The following is a 21,901-nucleotide window of genomic DNA, read 5'->3' on the forward strand; positions in this document are numbered from 1 at the left end:
ATTAAAGAATTTTCATTTAATATATATTAAAATTAATTATTTATATATATATTATAATTAAAATAAATTTAAAAAGACACAAAATTAACAATGTTAAAAAAAATCAAATATACAATTAAGAACTATTTTTGTACTATATATACATGATATAAGTAAAAATTTAAAATCAAAAGAATATATAATTAAGAAAATCAAGAAAGATGGAGAACTTTTAAGCAATTTTTAGCTATCCATTTGAAAATAGAGGTTGTGCATCTCAAATAAGAGATGCCTTCAGCATAAAGTTATCTCTACTAATTATTTTTTATATTAAATATGCGGAGAGATAAAGTGAATCATCTGTAAAATAAATGTACATCAAGAATACACATACATAAAAGCCTTCCATGCAAAAAGCTGTGAATCTAGCTGGAAACAAATGGAAGGATTTTGTTTTATTTGGAATAATAAAATAACACCTACACAAAAATTGAAACACCCGTCCATGTCAAATTATTCATTTAAAATACCCGTCACTTCCATATCAAATTATTTTTAAAAAAAGTTTTTTTATTTATGTCATTGTAGATGGTTTTCGTATAAAAATAGAAAGAAACGACAAAAAAGATTTGTAAAAAAGCTGGAATAAAAGTGAGCACGCCTGCCATAAACTTTAAGTTTGAATAAAAGTGGGCCCCGCCAAATATAGTGGCTGTCAATCGGCAACCTAAATGTTCAGAAGAATCCAAAGAAATACGAAAAAAGATGTGGAAAAAGGCAGGAAGAAAAGTCGACGCACTAGGGGAAAGGACCCAGTAGTTGAGCATGTTCCAATTGTTGTGAGGGTTGTTGATACCTTTTGTTCCAAAAATTGAATAAATAAAACCTATTGTTTGAAACAAAAAATATCAGTTTTTGTTAGGAAATGTACCAACAGTTGTTAGGAAATGTACCAATAGTTGTTAAGAAATGTACTAATATTGTAAAAAGTAACCAATCAGGTGATGCCACATCGACTGCACAACTATTGGGGTCTCTTTTGCACGCCTATTGGTCTCACTTTTTTGGGGGGCTGTTTTGGACACCTTGGCAAAAAGCATGCTGATGTGGCATCATATTTGATGATGTGGCCCTGAAACCTTAGTTATAAGCAGGGGACTTGCCAAGTAAGCTGCTGTAAAAAAATCGGAGTGATTCGAAATTTCCAAGTAGGATTTTGAGAAGCGTGAAGTTAGGGTGCACGACTACTGAGTCCTTTCCCCTATTTTAAGTTGAAATAAAAGTAAGCAGGCCTGTCCTGCCAGTTAAGATGGGATAAAAGTGGGCCCGCCCGAATTGACTGGCTGTCATCTGCAATCTACAACTACATATATGCTATAGCATGGGAATGTGCGACCACATTTGTATGTTTGAGTTGTAGATCTGAAAATTTTAGGGCTAAATCCTGTGTCTTTTTCTCTATCGTTTGTAAGCTTTCCTGAGACATCATGGAATCAAGCTCTAAGATGGAAGAATACAGACCTCCCACAACTAAACTTGTTTTCAACAGCGAAAAGAGGTATCATGTATTTCTGAGTTTCAGGGGACCAGATGTCAGAAACACTCTGGTTGATCATCTCTATGAAGCCCTCTCCACAGCAGGATTGAATGTCTTTTTAGACAGCGAGAAATCGGAAAAGGGGGAATTCATTGACATGAGCTTGGAAAAAGCGATGGAGGGCAGTGCCATACGCATTCCTATTTTTTCCAAAGGCTATGCAGACTCAACTTGGTGTCTCAAGGAGGCTGCTGCAATGGTGAGAACCCCTGGCTTGATCATTCCACTCTTTTATTATGTGGATCCAACTCATGTCAGATATCCTCTAAATGAGACCAGTCCCTATAAGCAATCATTTCTCAAATTTTATAGCCGTTCGGATCGGTACCAAACAGAAGAGATTGACAGCTGGAAGAAGGCCCTTCATGATATCTGTTCTCGATCAGGATGGTCCATAGATATCACTCAAGGGTATGTAATGAATCTCACTTTATGCTCGCTTTTCTATATATTTTTGTTGCTTATTTCGTGGCTACCACTGCATAATAGGTGATATATGTTCCCAGTCAAATAAAATCATAGAGAAGGGGTTTAAGTTTCAGGGTCCTTGGATTTTTTTTTCGAAGGGGGTCCTCAATCATCTTTATGTCATTGGATCTGTTTGTAACTTGAGCCCACTTAATCCTATATTATTACATCTGCATCTGCACTTGTGCCTGCAAAAAAATCCATAAAACATTGACATAGTGTATTAGGGTTGTGTTGGCTCCAAAACGAACTTTTCGTACAGTGTGTTAGCGACAGGTTAGTCAATCGCAATCGTTAAAACGCGTGACTAACACGCGTGTTAGTCAATCCGTAGTGTCATTTTGGAGCCATAATAGACTCATCCGTGTATTAGTAGGGGGCATTGAAAAGGATTAAAGAACGTGGGGATTTGTGCTCGTTAAGAGACTATGACCAATTTTAGAGCTTATTTCGAGTGTCTAAAGCTATATTAGGTTTTATACACCAAAATAAATGTTTATGGAATTACGCGGCTTTTCAAAATATATTTGCTTTATTAAACTAATTGTATTTTTTTCTAATATGAAATTTGCATAATCAGGTTTTTTAGTAAAACCTTTACGGAAATATTAAAGGAATGAATTCTTTTCGTGATTATCTTTTTAAATTAAGAATTCAATGATCCACAAATCATTTGGTTCATCATGACTCTCTACTACTACTAGAAACTGTAATAACCCTGGAACAAAAGAGATTTAAAATAAGCACAAGATTACACGAATATGATCAAAATCGATCAAATGTATTAGCTTATGAGCACATATAAATAGGAAATAGAAAAGGCACCCAATCTCCATAAAATGAGGATAGGACTCCTCAAACATGGAGTGGTGGCGGGTTGCCTACCACAAAGGTAGCGTGAGGTGTCGAAACTGAGTTGACACTTTTCTAACACCTCCTAACTGACTTGACATCTTGCATGGACAAGTGTCAAGTGTCAAGTGTAAATGGATGACTAAGTAAGCTTAAGAGTAAACCTAAATGTAATTAAATTAAATAAATAAACTAACATAAGCTATCTTCTATCATATAACTTATTGTTCTAACATTTTAATTCTAAATTAATCAACTGATTTCAAACAAGATCATTTACCAAACAATGCAAACTTTTCTATGGTTGATGATGAAAAAGGTGTAGCATGAAAAATAACTAGTGCTGTTCCCTTTGTTAAACCTACGCTAACATCATGCAATCATTAGTGATACCCATGAATCACCGAAAAGACTGCAAGAAACTTGAATTAACTATCGCTAACCATCTAACCATTGCATGATTTACACCGCTCAACATTTGGTATGCCGTGTTATGGCAGTTCATCTCCAATCGTGGGGTAAATGTTTCTTTTCTTTTTTCTAATTAACACTCTCTCAAAACTGCCATGCGCGTGCCCTCTTTGGCATTACCAATTTTTACTTATCAAGTTTGTTCATTTACTATTTTTAATTAAACAACTACTTTTTTACTTGCTTTACAGCAAAGCTCTCATACTTAAAAGAAATAAAATAAATTCGATTCCATCTCGATTTGGCTTCTATTTCCATTCCTTCCCGTGTAAAAACTTTTTAATTGTCTTGCATGGAAATCAAGATGATATTAGTTTTTTTTAAGAAAGTGCGGGCAACAAAACTTAATATTTCTATATTAAGTTCTTATCTTTCCTAAAGCTATTCGATAGCTTTTCTTAAAACTTTCTCATATTTAAGTGAAGTTTCTATATATGATTTTAATATAACTTTTTATTTTTTTATTTTGATTAATAGAAAATATAATAAAAAAATTTATTTAATTTTTTTTTATAATTAATGATACTTAATTGTTAATATACATATATATTTTATTTATTTTTAAAGATTTAAGGAAAGTCAATTAATTAAAATAAAAAAAATCATGTTATATGAAATTATATTCAATGATTAGATAGTTACTCAATTACTTTAATTATTAAATAATAATTATAAAAATAATAAGGGTCGTGACATGTTTTAGAGAAGCCAAGTGCTTGGGTGAAGGAATTCTTTCAGGAGTTTAAAGAACCCTTCGTACTTGGTGATCATGTCATGTTAGTTGAGGAATTGTTACTGAAATTTTGTAATTAGGAAATAGAAGAGATACCACGTCAAGTTGATAAGAGGACAAGGATTGTCCCCTTCAAATACTTGACCATTCAGGGGAGTATCAGGGTAATGATTGTCCCCTTGTTTCAAATGATTGGTGTCATGAAATCACGTAGAATAATAATCAGCAGAGCACTATTTCTTAGTCTACTTCCCCAATCTAAGAGAAAGTCATGTTGGAAATTTTGTTGGGAGAAACTTATGAGGGGGAATCTGAACAATTTTCTATTTTCCAAACTCCCTCTATAGTGAAAACTAAAACTTCTGCTACTAAAAGGATTATTAAAAAAGGGAATTCTTTGAGAAAAAAAAGGGGAAGAAATTAAAGAATGAATACAAACAACTCTTGATGATAATTCTAGATCATGGAGAATTTCACAAGTTGTACCAGCCGCAGAGTGTACCAGTAGGCATGATCGTACGAGTAGTGACCTAGGTGGTGGGAGAATGGCAAATCGTACGATGGCAGAGGAGTTCGTACAACATAGTCCAAATGGAATGGTTCATGAGACCACCGTACCAGAGGAAGAAGCAGTCGTACAGGAGATCGATGCTGGTACGATGGGTACTGGTACTGGCATGCCAGATAATAGTACGATTGGTACTAGTACGGTACTAGCAGGGAAAGATGAGTCGGGGGATGTATCGATGATAGGAGATGGTTGGCCAAGTTGCCAACCGTTACTAACTACCAACTACCCCATGGGAACCTTTCGTCGACTCAACATAACCAAACATAAACACCCGACCCCACTATAAACTAACATGTGTTATTGAGCCCTAACATCAGCCCCCCCAAAAAAGTAGTCGTCTTCCAAACGACCAAGACAACAGGAGCTAGAATAACAAACAAAAGACTAAGATTGAGAAGGGGGAGGAGGCGTCCTTGTGGTGGTCGAAGAAGAAGGTTGTTGCCCTGTGTGGAGTTTGAGGTTCTTCTCTGCTATCAGCTATCATTCCCGTGCCTTCTTGACCATGTGTGCGGCCTCCAACAATTTTTTGTCCTTCTGCTCCATCTGTAGAGTAAGCTCAACCACCTGTGCTGCCAGTACCTGTACCTTCTTTTGCATGCTGCAACGAGCCTCATAAGTAGTCACCTTCATTTCTAGCTCAATCCTCAGGTTCTTCTCCATTGCGGCTAACTTTGCATGCTTCTCCCCTTCCTTTGCCAGTTTTGTTGCATACAGCCACTGGGTCTGCTGCTCTATCTGACTCTTTCGCATCTGCAGGTAGACATTCCGGAAAAATCCTTCCATACTGCTCAAGGTGGCACCCAAGGTGCCCACTCCCTCCACCAGTCGCATGTGCCTCCACTCTTGTACCATCTCTGGTGTACTACTGTCTAGCCACCCTTGCTGCTCAAAGTGGCGTGTAAACTCGTCCGCACATCCGAAAGTCATGAAGTGGCACAACTTCTCAACGTCAGCGAAGTTGCCGACATCCATTTGCCCAATCAACTGTGCCATTCTGCATGCTATATCTTAAATCTCATGTAGCTCCCCAAAGAATCGTTGGAGCGAGCTTGGATTGCTACGGTCTGGCAGAGTGAAGTGAAGACTTGCTAGTAGTCCTCTAGATCTGCTCTCCTCAACATCGATGATCTTCGGGCCATGTCCACCACTTCCAATTGCTCTATTATGCTCCTTAGCAGACATACTCTCATCTTGATCTATGATAGGGGTGATCCTATGCTGAGTCGGGCTCCGTCCAACTGCCATGGCATAAGCTGAAGGTGAGGTGGGAAGGTGAGGTGTGAGTGCAAACTGCCCCAGCCACCCGTCTAGAGATGCATCTATATCCTTGTCCGTCAGTGTGTCTAGTACCACCAACTCCTCCAGACCATCTCCTGTCATCAGTACATTCCTCGACTTATCTTTCCCTGCTGGTACCGTATTAGTACTTGTCGTACTAGTGTCTGTCATGCCAGTACTTGCTGTACCAACACCGATCTCCTGTATGACTGCTTCTTCCTCTGGTACGGTCGTCTCCTGAACCATTCCATCCGGACTATGTTGTACGACCTCCTCTGCCACTGTATGATCTGCCATTCTCCTGCCACCTAGGTCACTACCCAGGGCTACTAGTATGCTTTGCGGCTTGTATGCTCTGTGACAAACATGAAGATTATCACTTGGAATGTTAGAGGCCTTAACGCCCCTAACAAGAGATGCCTCATCAAATCTCAGTTGGATGGGTGTGGGGCGGAGTTAATTTTATTACAGGTTACTAAATTTTTAGAGTCAGAAGAATCTCAGCCTTTCACTAAATGGAAAAAGTGGAAATATGTCGCCTCTCCTTCGATTGGGGATTTAAGAGGTCTTGCAATTCTTTGGAAGGATCAAAACATTCAGGTAATAAGGTTCATTGCAAGGAAACCTTTATTCAAGTTGAAGTCTCTTTATCCAATCTTCATTTTCACTTGATTAATATTTATGGCCCAAATCCCACTGTGGTAAAACAAATCCTTTGGGACTCCTTGTCAACAGTCTTGGCTAATTATCCAACTCAACCTTTTATTCTTGGGGTGGATTTTAATGCAGTTCTATCCCCTCAAGATAAGATTGGTGGAATCATTCCTCCTCCTCAGGTTATGCAAGGTTTTAAAGGCTTTGTGAGTAATAATGGTCTGAAAGACTAAGTGCACGTATGAATGGTCAAGTGGCATGGACTAATAGAAGAAAGCATTTTATGCATATTGTTGTGCGTTTGGGTAGATTTTTTTCAAATCCAATTTGTCTTTCTTAGTTTGGAACTGCCTCTTCTCAGATTTTGTCTTTTTCGGGATCAGATCGTTTTCCCCTTCAATCGACCATATCCTTTGTTCCATTTGTGTTTCGGTCTAATCCATCCTTCAAATTTGAAGTTTTCTGGTTTAGAGATCCATAATTCCTTTCACTTCTTAGGGTGTGGTGGTAGACTTCTCCATAAGTTCATGGTTGTAGAATCTTTCAGTTATGTTAAAAGCTCCAAAACATCAAGGGATTCATTAAAGAGTGGAATAAGAATTTTTTTAAGAATATCTTTTTTACAAAGGCAGATCTTGAGGATTCTCTTAAAAGCATCTAGAGTTTTGTTGATTAAATTAGTCTTATCTTCAATTCCCAACTATATTATGTCAATGCTCCCCTTTCCTAAGATAGATTTATCAAAATTGGAATCTAAACTCAAAAGTTTTCTTTGGAATGGTAATAAGGACTCTAAAGAGAAGATTCATCTGCTGAGTTGGGAAAAGGTTTGTGGTGAGAAGTATTCGAGGGGTGGAAGAATTCAAAAACTCCACACTCACAACTTGGCCCTTGGTGCAAAGCTTGCTTGGAAAGTATATTCTAATCCGAATTCCAAATAGGCATATATTTTGAGACGGAAATATTTCGACTATGATGAGGCTGAAAGGATTTTCACTACCTTGGATTCGCCACATGGATCTCAAATGTGGAATTTCATGGTTAAATGTTGAAAAGTGTTGCTACCTCACTTATCATGGGTCATCCATAATGGAAATAAAGCCTACTTTTGGGAAGACTCCTGGAACAGTTTCCCTCCTTTAGTTAGGATGTAGGGTTTGGATGCTTTGAAAGAAACTTTGCAATCTTTGTGGGGGGTTAGGGTTAGTGACTATTTCATAGTGTCACTTCACAATGGAGTTTCTCAGGTTTCTTGGAAGACTCCTGCAGATGTGGATGTTCCTTTAGATCAAAAGACACCCCTTCAATTTGAATTGAGTAAAAGAATTATTCATTTCTCTTACACTCAAGATTAGCTGGTTTGGACTCGTTTGGACTCCATCTCCTTCAAGTAACTATTCAGTGCAATTGGGTTACAAGGTGTTGGATGATCAAGACAAGGATTAGAGGAAGAGAACTTTCCATTTTTGTTGGTTTGATGTTGCTCTACCAAAGGCTGGCACTTTTCTTTGATTAGCTTTATAAGGTAAAATTCTTACTAGTGATTGTATGGATCTTTTGAGGATTTGCCCACAATTTAATTATGTTCTATGTGGTGAAGTGCTTGAAACTAAGGATCATCTTTTTCTCGACTATGAATTTGCTTTGGCATGTTGGTCCTGGCTCTGTAATAAATTGGGTTGGAGTGCTCCCCTCCCATTTTTTGTTACAAGATTTGTTTAAATCTTGGTCTTTGTTGTTTGGGGATGCCTTTTTTTGTTGTTTATGGGAGATAACTCTTGTTAGTCTAGTGTGGAACATTTAGTGGATGAGAAACAAGATGATTTTTAGACATGACAAGTCATCAATTGTAGAAAGTCTTTCCAATATTGAGAAAGCAATCTTAAAGACAGAGTGTGCTTACACCTCAAGAAATAAGAAGCTAGATGCTTCTTTTACCTCATGGGATAATTATGTTCTTAAGAATTGGTAGGGTATCTCTCTTTCATTCAAAGGAGGCCTTCTTCAAAATAAGCTCCCAAAAGCTAATAGGAAAGATGTAAAATGGAAGCCTTCTGATATCGGGTTTGCCAAATAAAATTTTGATGGGGCAGCAAAGGGCAACCTTGGTGTGTCGGGTATTGGCTGGGTTTTGAGGAGTTGTTATGGTGACTTGCTTTTTGTGGGAGCAAATTGGATACCTGATGCATCTAATAATTTGGCCAAAGATTTAGCTTTAATTATTGGGTTATAGATTGTGGTTAGTCTTGGTTTGAAGAATTTGATTTTGGAGGGGGACTCTCTTAACACTATCTCAACCCTTGAAAAGAGTGATGGGATCAACTGGGAAATTGATTACGTTCTTCAAGAGGCAAGATTGCTCCTTTAGTCATTGGAAAATTATAAAATTCAATATTGTTTTAGAGAAGCAAACATGGTGGCAGACACGCTAGAAAATAGGGATTACTTATTGAATGGGGGAGGGGGCTGTCGTATTTAATAAGCTTGAGATTTTGGCCAATGATGAATTGGCGAAGGTCATTTCCATTGATTATTAATTTTTTCATTCAGCAAGAGTACTTGGCTTTGATGGCTCTGTTGTTATTTTTGGGAGATCCATGCCAAAATGCTTCCTTTTGTTTTTTGAAATGTCATCTCGCATGAGTTTTTCAAATTTATGGTCATTTCTTTTGGAGATTTTTATCTATTGGCATTTATTTCAAATGTTTGATGCCTTGTCGTGTGTGTTGTTTCTGCTCTCAAACATCAACTCGCACATTCATTGTTGGATGGACTTCATCATTGCGTGTCATGTTTGTGTGTTGGTGGATCCCCCAGATTTTTGGCATGATTTCAAATTTATTTCCATTTACGAATGCCTTTGTGGAGGGGTCTTTTATTTAAATGCAATCTTGGTCTTTTTCATTGCGCCACATTGATGTGGATTCTTGTGTATGCTATGTTGTGCTTCTATATTGTTCCCTATCTAGGTGTTATTCTCTGTTCTGTCTCTGCTACTGCCATGGATTATAAACCTCTTAATAATCATATCTCAGTGCCTATTAAAGGTTGGGAATTCCCCACCTCTGGTTCGTTCGACATAGACAATTTGAAAGCAATATTTAAATGGAAGTATCCACGAGTGTTGAGTGCTATAATCACCATTGTTGGGGAGGAGATTCTTTATCCAAGGGTGTCGCAAATCCTTTATCCTTATTAGGTGTTGTCTTCGTTTCTCTCAAACAACTTTGATATGCTTCAGAACTATGGTCTCCTGTTGCAATTTGTTCTTCATTTCGTGAGGGATGATTTAATTCCTTCAAGGGAATTATAGAAAGTAGTTAAAAATTATGATCTTTTTTCAGATAAGGGTTGGGTTGGGGGAATCTTTCCCAAAAAAAATCTTATGAAAAGCCTTGAGTACGTCAAGATGTTTGAGGCGGTTAAAGTGGGTTTGGAAGCAAATAATTGTAATTTTTTTGACAAGGAGCTTATGGCTTTCATGGAGATTGTTTCCCCCTCTGAAGTCGTAGAGTTATCTTTTCCATGCTCTTCTTAGACTAGTTAACTATAAAATCCATGTTCATAAATCTAATAGGCATGCTGCCAAGGGGGTTGGTAGGCCTTCTTCAAATAGACTCAAAATTGATTTCCCTTTGCAAGTTTCTCAGGAGGATGATTCTAGGCTCATTAATGATGGGCTAAGTTTAAATCTCGCTAGGGTGGACAACCCCCTTCATGGTGTTTGTGGATACGAGAGGCGACCTCATGAGGCTGGAGGGCTAGCTATGTATAGGCATTCTAAGGCCCTTTTTCTTTCTGAAAAGAAAAATTTCTTTGTGGGATACCAATTCATGGAGAAAGTTTCTTCTATGCAGGGCTTAGAGAAGGAGATGGTGGATGAAAATTCACCCAATTTATTTCTCCTCTATTGTAATTCGAGCTTTTTTTTTTAATACTTTGATTGGTAATATTTGTATTTTATTTATTTAGAACTAAACACTACAACTTCAATAAGATAATAAACTATCAAGAAGTTCCTTAACACCACCCACCAAAAAAACGTCCAAACCATCCACCCAAAAAAAATGGAATTTCAGATGTAGTAACCAGCGCTCACACTATACCCACACCCCCATGCTATGAGTACGAAAAAACTACATATTACATCTTGCCATTCAAAATTCAGGCAGATTCTGCTTGAAATGTACTAAACGGAAACCGGAAAGTTTAAGTTTTCCAACTAAAACAAAAAAAAAGCAGAGGAATTTGGCACCTTGAGGTACCATTGCCTGTTGTGACCAATTCATCGCTCTTCATTCCCATCTCTTGCAGTCAAGGCACTCGATTCACTAGCCACCCTAAGTCGGCGAGAGTCTCCTCTTCCCATGTGTAGACCTCCTATCCTTCCTTCCACGTCCTTGCCCGTTGCCCCTTGTGAGATTGGTTTTACCGACTCACCACCATGTCCGCCCTTTGCATCACCCCACGCATGTTTTGCCAATTTTGCAGGTAATCTCCTCGTTATCGGCCTCCTAATGCTCAATTCCTCCACTCTCTCTCCACCCTCCTACCTAATCTCATCTTCAATGCCCATAATTTGGACAAAAATTAGCAGCCCTTCCCATCCTCGCTTCACATCATCCTTGAAGCGTGCTTTGGCTTCTTCACGGCAGCGAAGAAACTGAATACGTGAATGTCGTGCCCTCAATTCCTCGTTCTCCTTTGGGATATCTTCTGCGAGATTAAAACCCCATCCTGGCACTGCCCACTCCAATAGGGAGTCCAAATTTAAAAGGTACTCTCTTGGAACTATTCTCTGCAAGACTTTCCTCACTTCTTTACAAGTGTGTCCCAACTCCAAACCCCATGCCATGAGGAGCGTGTAGATGTCTATTCTGTACCTATAATGGTGGTGGATAACAACCACCTCTTCTCCTAAAACCAATTGAATTGCTTTCAAGAGTAGAGGGTCCTTAGCCAGAAACATTTTCTCGAGCTTCTTGGGAGGGACAGGTCCTCAAAAAGCCGGCATAAGCTTGGAGGATTGCAAAGTGAAATTTGCTTCCATTTCTGAGCTTGCTAAAAGTTGCAGAAATTTCCGATGAAACCAGAACTAAATTTGGTTTCACCAACTCACCAAGCCTATTCTTACCTGTGCGGGCATTACAAAATTTGCATTTAATGCATAACACTCCACCATCGCTGCCAATTCATAACATGTCGCAATAACTACTCATTAACTCAACCTTGCACAGGAAAAAGCCGGCCTCTGACAGGAAATTTGAAATGTTTGTCGTACCAACTTGGCAAGTGATCTTAGTTCCATTTAAGGTTTCTTTTCTGCTATTCCGCCACCTCACCTCCCGTGGTGCAAGACCACATGCATCATTTGACAACCCATCCACAATAGTATTTCCAACTCTTTTCACATGCGAGATGCAGTAATTATTGAACACTTTCAGTTTTTCACTTATATTATTTACATATTTGTTCAATTTACAGCACGATGTATGACCTCTAACTAGAGCTTGGACAATAATTTGGGAATCACCCTCCAATTGTATCTTCACCACCTTCATATTTGTTGCTAAATCAACTGCTAGTAAAGCCGCCTGAACTTCCGCCTCATTATTAGTGCCATCTCAAAGCCTTCTAGCACCCGTACATAGGATCTTTTCTTCATCATTACAAGCCACACATCTTGCACCTGAAATCCTTGGATTGCTTTTTGAAGCTCCATCAAAATTTATTTTCAACCACCCCTTCTCTAGTTTTGACCACTTTATCGTCTCTCCATCCAAAGGATCAATTAAAGGATTAACCCTAGGGAACCCATGAATGGGTCTGAGTTTAATAAGAGGCCACCTGGTGAGAATTAAGCTATCTGTCAAACTATATGGATGTTTCACAAAGTTATGATTGATTGTTGCCGACGAAGCAATTTCAGAAATAGCCCACTCTACTCTCCCACACAATATGTCAAGCCCTTCCCACTTATCTTGAAAGATTCGCCTATTTCTTTCCTTCACAATTCCCAGATTATCGTAGAGGGCGATATTGTCCATACACTCGAAAGAGCAGATTTGTACTTTTCCTCAAACCATCTCCTGAGGAGGTCAGTAATATTATCTGGAAGAGGTACTGACCATCTTAATTTGCTCAAAACAAACCTCCACACTCCCTGAGCCAAATCACAATTTAATAGCAGATGATCTAAAGATTCCTCATATTTTTTGCACATGACACATTGAAAAGGCCCGTTGAAACCCAAACGCAGCATCCTATCTCCTGTCAGAATACTCCTCTTCAAAACCAGCCAGGTAAACACTCCCGCCTTTGGGAGACACTTAGAACTCCAACATAGTTGGGAAGGCCAATTCGGTTGGAGGTTTGCATTCTCAATAATATTATATCCAATTTTAACTGAATATGCACCTGATTTTGACCCACACCATTTGATGGCATCTTCCTTTGTGTTAAGAGTTGGGGAGTATTCATCCAGAATATTTTAAAAGCAACTCTTCTGTTGAGGAGACAAAGGTAACTCCTCCATATTTTTCCATTGCCAAACCTCAATTCGATTGGACCGCTCTGCCTATACATAATCCTTAATTGTAGTTCCCCAAATGTCCTCAGTAACTTGTTTAATACTATCAATATTCTCCCTCAAATATAGAGCCGGTTTGCCTTCCCAAGAATCTGTCCAAAACTTGGCTTTCTCCCCATTCCCTATTTGCCAAGTTATGTGTTATGTGATCAATTTCTTGCAAGATAAAAGGAAGTTCTAGATTGTTATGGACAATAAAAATCCTCTCAGCTTGTAATGAATCTAGGTACTTATGTTTGAGGATCTAAACCCATTTATGGTCCGACTTTGCATACATTTGCCAAACCAATTTCGCTCCCAAGGCTTCATTTAGAGAACACCACTTTCCCAGACCAGCCCCTCCCACCTGACGGGGTTGACATACTTTATCCCAAGCAACCAAGGGAATTTTGTCTTGGTCGCCCTTCCCATTCCAATTTTTTTTTCTCATAAATTTGTTGATGCTACTAGAGATCTTGTTTGGAATTTTAAAGCACATCATGGAGTAGATTGACATTGCTGAAGAGTGATTTTAATAATAGAAGTCTACCCGCAGAGGTAAGCCATTTGCATTTCCAGCCCTCTAACTTAATCACACAACTGTCAAATAATCTTTGCCACAATTGAGTCCTGTTGGCCCCCCCAAACAAAGGTGTTCCCAAAAATCTCCCAGCAAGGGTGCCAGCTTTCACACCCAATATCCTGATGATTTCTCTTTGCTTTCTAGGATCTGTATTAAAAAAGAAAATATCAAACTTCTTCCAATTTACCTGTTGCTCAGATACCTCACAAAAAATATCCAGAGTTCTTTTAATAGTTTGAGCTTCTTTTAAGGAAGAGTCTCCAAATAGTATTGTATCATCTACAAACTGTTGATGTGTTATAGGATCCACACCATCAGCTACTCGGACACCCTTCCATCTATCCTCATTTTTTAGTTTCTGGATGCATCGTCCCAAAGCTTCCGCCATGATAATAAAGAGAAAAGGAGAAAGCGGGTCCCTCTATCTTAATCTCGTAGAAGCTAGGAAAAAACTTTGAGGGCTCCCATTAACTAGGACTGAGAACTGTGGTCCATTTATGCACGCTTTCACCTAGTTTATCCAGTGAGATCAGAAACCAAACTTTTCTAGGACACAGAACAAAATCTCCTTATCTACCATATCACATGCTTTCCTGATGTCTAATTTGATGAGCATTCGTTCCACCTTTGCTTGCTTGATAGAGTGAATGGCTTCATGTGCTATTATAATTACTTCCACAATTGATCTCCCCGGTACAAAACCACTTTGCTCCTCCGATATTATGAATTTGAGTAAGGGTTTCAGGCAGTTCACAATAACTTTAGTGATTACCTTATAGATCACATTGCATAGAGAAATAGGCCTAAACTCGCCAAAAGAGGAAGGCTTCTCCACTATAGGGATTAGAGTAAGGAATGTGCAATTCAGTTCTTTCCCCACTTTTAGATTTACTCTCACTTGTTCCACCACCTGCCTTAATTCATGACCCACAATTTCCCAGAATTGTTGGTAAAAAAGGCCGGGGAAACCATCTAGTCCCGGGGCTTTGTCACCCCCATTGAAAAAACAGCTTGTTTCACTTCCTCCATTGAAACAGGTTTGCACAAAAATTGGTTTTGATTTTCTGAAATTATTTTCAGAATGTTACTCAGATGAGTTTCCTGGTGTCGAGAATCTAGTTCATGGTTCTTTGATAACAACTAAATGAAGAAATCCACTGCTTCTTTGTTGATTTCCTCTAAGTCGTTTAAAGTATCATTATTCCTGTTTTTGATACTCGTCACCTTATTCCAAGATCTTCTAACTTTAACTGAATTGTGGAAGAATTTTGTGTTCTTATCACCTTCTTTTAACCAACCTTCTCTTGATTTCTGCTTCCAATAAACTTCTTCACTCGCCAACAGTTCATTAAGTCTTAGTTTTAGCATCTTCTCCTTATTTAAAGCATCCAGTGTCATTCCATGATTCAAAATTGAGCACTCCAAATCCTTTAGCTCCACTTCAACCTTGCTTTTGCTATCAAAGATGTTTCTGAAATTAACCCTGTTCCATTCTTTTAATTTACCTTTGAGATGCTGCAATTTTTTTAAAAATTTAAAAGCCTCCAACCTTGTTCTCACAGGGGCCTCCTTCCATGTTGACACAACAAACTCCTTTAAAGATGAGTCTCGGAGCCACATTTTCTCAAACTTGAAAGGACAACGAATCAAAGCACAATCTAGGCAAATGAGGAGCTCAATAGGAAGATGATCAGAAGCTGCCAAGGGTAAAACCCTGGCTTCATAAAGGAGGGGTTTAGAAGCCCAAATACCCTCTAGAAAAAATCTATCCAACTTCTCAGCAATGTGTTCCTTGCATGTCCTCCGATTCGACCAAGTATAAGACCCTTTGTTGGTCTTAACTTCTTGTAAGCTATTAGCAGAAATGAAAATTTGAAAACCCAGTTGGGATGCAGTAATACCCATTCTCCCTCCTATCTTGTCACTAGAATCTAGAATGACATTCTCCCCCAAGCACCACCAGGTCCTGAGTAAAATTACTTAGAATAGTCAAGATTTGATTCCAAGTATCCATCTGTAGATTACCTCTCGTAGGTCCATAAACATTGATAAAAAAAAAGTCACAATTGATTCCAAAATCTAGTGGACCTTACACACCTACCATGCGTGAGAGTAAGTAATTTCTTCAACCTTGATGAGATTTGGATTCCAGATTATTCCCAAACCAACTGAAGAGCCCTCTACACATGAAAACACTCCTTCCTAGAATCTCCCAGTACCCAGCCAAATCTTCGCATCTTCCCTATTGAGCTTAGTTTCCTGCAAACAAACAATATCTAGTTTCACCTGGTCAAGCCCTCGCTTGATCAGACGACGTTTGTCCAGAGCATTTCAACCCCTGACATTCCAACTAAGGATCTTCATTGTCTTTCAAGAAGGGTAGCCCCCTTCCCTACTGATAATTTAGACTGGCCTTTTGCATTTCCTACCATCGCAATCCAGATTCTGTGTGGTTTACGACCCCTGGATTTCTTTTCTTCGATAGCCGCTTTATCAATTTGAGAGGCCGACTGCTGAATAGTTTTGCATTCTAGTATGTCTTCTTCATCTTCCTCCACCTCCCAAGGACTATCATCATTCTCTTCTCCCAACTTATTATCCGCCCCAACGTTCAGGATTTCACAATTCTCCTGGGCTTGAAACTCCTCTCTCTATGGGACGAGCCCCTTGGGTACCCCCCATACTCGTATCTATAACATTCATAGCAACCTCCATCTTATTTAGCGCCTCCTCCACTAGCTGTATGGCATGCAAATGGGTTGTTGGATATGCTCCTCCTGATTTATCATTCATCTTTGGGTCCTCAACTGGAGGTCCAAGTTTCACTAGCTCTGGCAATGGTTGAGGTAACTTCCTTGCCTTGTGAGAGTTCGACTAACCATCCTCTCGATGTATCTCAACAAAATGTTCCACTCTAGCTTCCATAGGATCATCAATTTGTTTTCCTCTTGGTCGGATCAAACAAACCTCTTTCGAGTGACCGTCTTTATTATAGACTGAACATTTCTCTAGAAATTCCTCAACTTCCACCTTTTGCATCCAACTCCCCGTGTTTTTGTTGATCTCTATCCATGTCGGGAGCTGGAAATTGGGTTTCCAGCTTACACAAATCCTTGCATAAGAGCTAAAATCTTCTTTAGAAATGGCTTCATCCGAGTTAAGGTAAAACCCTAGTTTGTTTCCAATCATTTGAAAAATATCCTCATTCCAATATTCCCTAGGGAGACTATATAAACGTAGCCAGACTGGGACCTCCTCTACTGATGCTTTGATAGGGTTAAAATTTGGCTCTCAATCCCTTATTGAAACTCCTCGTCCTCCCAAGAAAAAAGGGCCATTTTGTAAGACCCAATTCTTGTCTTTGTTGTTTTCTACTATGACAAGAAAATACCCATTTGGTATAGTCTTAATCTCCATCTTGAAGGGCCACATTTCTTCACACCATTTCTTAACATGACAAAACGTCGACCAATCTCCAAAACATTTCAGGAAAAAACCTCTGTCTTTGAAAAAAGCCACTGAATCACTCCAACTTTTACTATCCAGAAAAAAAATGACAACTTGTGATTGTCATCAGGTTTGGGTTTCTGTTTCATAGACGACCCAGATCTTGGGATCTTCTTTGGTCTCCATTCTTTCTCCTGCACCCTTTGCCTGTCCGTGTTTGCCCCAACCGTAATAGTGTTGCGCTCACCAGGATTCAGACGATGGTCCCCTTTGGGTCTAGAAAAATCTCTCCGCCATTTATCCAGATTTCTGACATCTGGCCCAAATCCTACAGATCTATTCTGATCCTCCCATACCCATTTTGGTTTCAACCACAATTTGAACCCTGGATTCATGAAAAATTTTGGTCTGTCATTTTGTCTGAAATCCCTAAACTCCCTGGGATGCAAACCCAATCTCCTTTGTGATGCCATTAATCGCTTGAGATTTTTTGGTATTTTGTCTCTTAGTGGCTTTTATATATTGGTATTGGTTGACTACTATTGGCATTGCTTCTTCTTGTTCTTAGATTTCTCTGGGCAATTTTGGGATATTGTGCCTTGTTTTTTGTTCTGTATTTGGCTCATCCTTCTTATGAACATTTTACGTATATTTTACTTTAATATATTTCAGGCTTAATTCTTTTTATCTAAAAAAAAAGTATAACTTTTAGGCAATTACCAAACAAGAAAACAAATTCGTATATGAAAATCTTTATAAAAGTGTTCATAACAATTTTTTTTTTTATTGTGAAGAAAAATATTCTAAAACTTAAGCTTTTACTTGTTTTGAATTACAATTAATTGCTAAATTATTTTGTCATTTGAATGACTGAATTATATGTATTTCATTCGATTAGTCTATGTACTTCATTCAATTAGTCTAAACAAAGTAGTAAGAAAATAATTTTGTTTACATTATTATACTTTTTTTTAAATTAATTTAAACGAATACCATCCTAAATATTTTATGTTACTTCACATTCTTTTGTTTTTCTTTAATTGATCAATATTTAAGATTACAAGATTATATATTATTATTTCATTTCATAAGCATACATAACTTTAGATGTAGTTAAAATATATTAGTGATTTTAAAAAATCTAACATAATATATATATTTTATATAATTTATTTAATTTCTACTTCGAAATTAATTATTTACAATGATGGTATTATTGTAATAAAACTTCTCTCTTCCAAATTAAATTTAAAAATATTTAAATATTATTTGTTTAATATAATTTTAAAATTTTTAAATAATTTTATATAATAATTTTTTTTTAATATAAGTATAATCTAATTTAAAAAATATATTTTTATATGATTAATTATTTGATAGAAGAATAATAACATCTAGATCTCCTCTTTAACAATTTTTTTAATTTTAAAAACTATTTTATATTAAGTAATGAAGATTGTTAATTTAATTTCTACATTTCCATATTTTTTATTTCATTAAGTTTTTCAATTTTTATTTATAGAAATAATCAACAGCAGAGTAAAAGTAAACAATAACAGAACAAACCAAAAAGAATTGTAGATAGATATTTTTGAATTTTTTCATTCTTAAAAAATAAATTACATTTCTTTCATCTAATTCTTGTCCAATAATTATTTATTTATAATTATTTTATTTACAAATTTTATTTTATGTTAAATAATTCAATGAATACTTATTCTTCCAACTGACTTTTAGACTTTTTTAACATTTAAACTGAAACTATTTAGCTGTTTATTAGAGTGGCTAAATAATTCTTCAATGTTAATTATTTTTATCAATCCCTGATTTTAACAAATCCTCTTTAATATGTACCAAAAGTATTGTGTTTTCCAATATTTCTCTTCATGTTAGATGTGAGTTTTGTTTATAGCACAACTTGCATCTCTTGCTATTATTTTTGCAGCTTTGAAGCTCGGTTAGTGAAGAAGGTGGTGAATGACCTGATCAAGACATTGGATAAAGTGTCATTAGAAGTTGCCAAGCATCCAGTGGGAATAGACAACATAAAGAATGCTCTCATTCAGAAATTGCATCTCAATTCAGCAAATGAAGTGGTTAAACTTGGAATTTGGGGTCTTGGTGGTATTGGCAAGACCACAATTGCCAAGGCCTTGTACAATCAACTTTATGCTCATTTTGAAGCTGCTTCCTTTGTATCGAATGTCCGTGCCGCTGCTGCAGACCTCCGAGGCCTCACAATTTTGCAGAATCAAATTCTCGAAGAGTCAACCAAATATGTTGGAATAGTGTACAATGTTGAGAAGGGCATATCTTTGTTGAGAGAACGTTTGGGAGGGAAACGTGTGCTGCTTGTTATAGATGATGTGGATGCTTATGAGCAATTGAATGCTTTAGTTGGAGATTGGTTGGGTTCTGATAGTAGAGTTATTATAACTTCTAGAGATAAACATATTGTCAATCTTGCTCAAGTCCAATACATCCACGAGATGAATGGATTAGAGATAAATGAAAGTCTTGAGTTGTTCAGCTGGCACACTTTTCTCCGAAAACATCCAAGTCCCGGATATGAGGATCTGTCCAAAGGAATAGTAAAAGCTTGTAAGGAGCATCCTCTTTCATTGGAAGTGATTGGATCCTTTTTGTATGATAAGGAGGCTGACACAGGTTGCTGGACAGAAGCTCTTAGCAACATTACTCTCAACCCAGATATTCACAGAAGAGTCTACAATACACTCAAAATCAGCTATAATGCTCTTAGTGATGAAGAAAAAGAAATATTTTTGGATATTGCTTGTTTTTTCATTGGACAAGATAAAACACATCCCATTGTTTTCTGGAAATCCATCTACAAAATGGTAGACACTTCCATATTTAATCTTGTAATGAAGTCATTGATAAAGATTGATGACGAAGGATTATTTGATATGCATGACCATTTGCGAGACATGGGGCGGACCATTGCTGAAACAGAAAAAGAAGGTACCAGACTATGGAAGGCCACCCATTTAAGCACCTCCAATTTCTCTCGTATTCGACTCGTGAGCAGCAGTTCACATAGGTTTGAAATGCTTTACAGTCCTGGTCTTCAGTATCTTGATTTGGAACATCTGTCCATTGAAGGCACGATAGAAGATACGCTAGCCATGATTCCTCCAAGTTTGATATGGTTAAGGTTGGTAGATTGCACCTTTGCAATCGGGAAGGACACAGCAGTGACACAACCACGTCACTCCAGGTTTGTGGGGAACATTTGGCAATTGAAGATTATGGAACTACAAGAGCGCTCTCATTTGAACGGCAATTCTTTCCATTCCCTATTTTCACTTCCTAATATACAGCTCCAGCACTTGGACTTGTCCTGTTGTTGGGAGTTAAATACTCTCCCTGTTAGCATTGGCAACCTGTCACAGCTGCAGCACATGAAGTTGGGATGTTGTGAAGGGTTAAATACTCTCCCTGATAGCATTGGCAACCTGTCACAGCTGCAGCACTTGAACTTGCGATGGTGTTCGGGGTTAAATACTCTCCCTGATAGCATTGGCAACCTGTCACAGCTGCAGCACTTGGACTTGAGATCTTGTCGAGGGTTAAATACTCTCCCTGATAGCGTTGGCAACCTGTCACAGCTGCAGCACTTGATCTTGGGATGTTGTGAAGGGTTAAATACTCTCCCTGATAGCATTGGCAACCTGTCACAGCTGCAGCACTTGGACTTGGGATGTTGTGAAGGGTTAAATACTCTCCCTGATAGCATTGGCAACCTGTCACAGCTGCAGCACTTGAACTTGCGATGGTGTTCGGGGTTAAATACTCTCCCTGATAGCATTGGCAACCTGTCACAGCTGCAGCACTTGGACTCGGGATCTTGTCGAGGGTTAAATACTCTCCCCGATAGCATTGGCAACCTGTCACAGCTGCAGCACTTGATCTTGGGATGTTGTGAAGGGTTAAATACTCTCCCTGATAGCATTGACAACCTGTCACAGCTGCAGCACTTGGACTTGAAATATTGTAAAAGGTTAAAAATCATCCCAGATGGCATTGCCAACCTGTCACGGCTGCAGAACTTAAGATTGAAAGGGAGTGGAATTGAACGTCCACATACGATTGGCAACCAGTCAGGTGAGCATTCGAGTGGTGTTGATACGCTTCCTCGACTGGAGAGTTAAAAAGGATTGTAACGGAGCTTCTCATGTAGTAATAACAGATACTGAAATTTTCTTAGTCCTACATACAAGGCAAATATTTAATAATATTTTTTCATAAAACTAGGTGCTGAGGCAGTATTGAATGGAATTGCATCTTATACGTCTTGTTATGTGATCTCGTTTAGTGAAGGTTGTATTATTATTATTATTAGATTCTCTTATGATATAAGAGCATGCTATTTAAGTTTTTCTATGTTCACACTAAAATGCCGACGACGCGTTATCTGAAAACATTACAATTCGCCCGTAACGTTGTTTTGTGGTACGTTTTCTTAGTTTTTTCCCTATTTTCTTGATTTGAATTGGACGTACCTAAGTGTCTTAGGTAACGATCTTTTTGTTAAATCAAATGTTCTTTTGCCATTTTTAGTTGGATTTAAGGGAACAGTGAATTTGGTAAATGAATTTTGGAGAAGATATTTTTTTAAATGGGTTAATAACATTAAGTTAAATAAATATAATTGTGTAATTTGTTGAAAGAAATTTATT

At 37.8% G+C, this 21,901-nt stretch overlaps 1 protein-coding gene across 1 annotated transcript; it reads left to right on the forward strand.

The window, feature by feature from the left end:
* The first annotated feature begins 1,337 nt into the window (after positions 1-1,337).
* On the forward strand, positions 1,338-21,373 carry LOC131860354 (disease resistance protein RUN1-like). The gene is made up of 2 exons (XM_059214750.1): positions 1,338-1,987; positions 19,147-21,373. The coding sequence occupies exons 1-2, from the start codon at positions 1,467-1,469 to the stop codon at positions 21,371-21,373; spliced, it is 2,748 nt and encodes a 915-aa protein (XP_059070733.1). The 5' UTR covers positions 1,338-1,466.
* Positions 21,374-21,901: the final 528 nt, after the last annotated feature.

This window comes from Cryptomeria japonica, chromosome 11 (genome assembly GCF_030272615.1).
Source record: "Cryptomeria japonica chromosome 11, Sugi_1.0, whole genome shotgun sequence".
In the NCBI taxonomy this organism is placed as follows: Eukaryota; Viridiplantae; Streptophyta; class Pinopsida; order Cupressales; family Cupressaceae; genus Cryptomeria; species Cryptomeria japonica.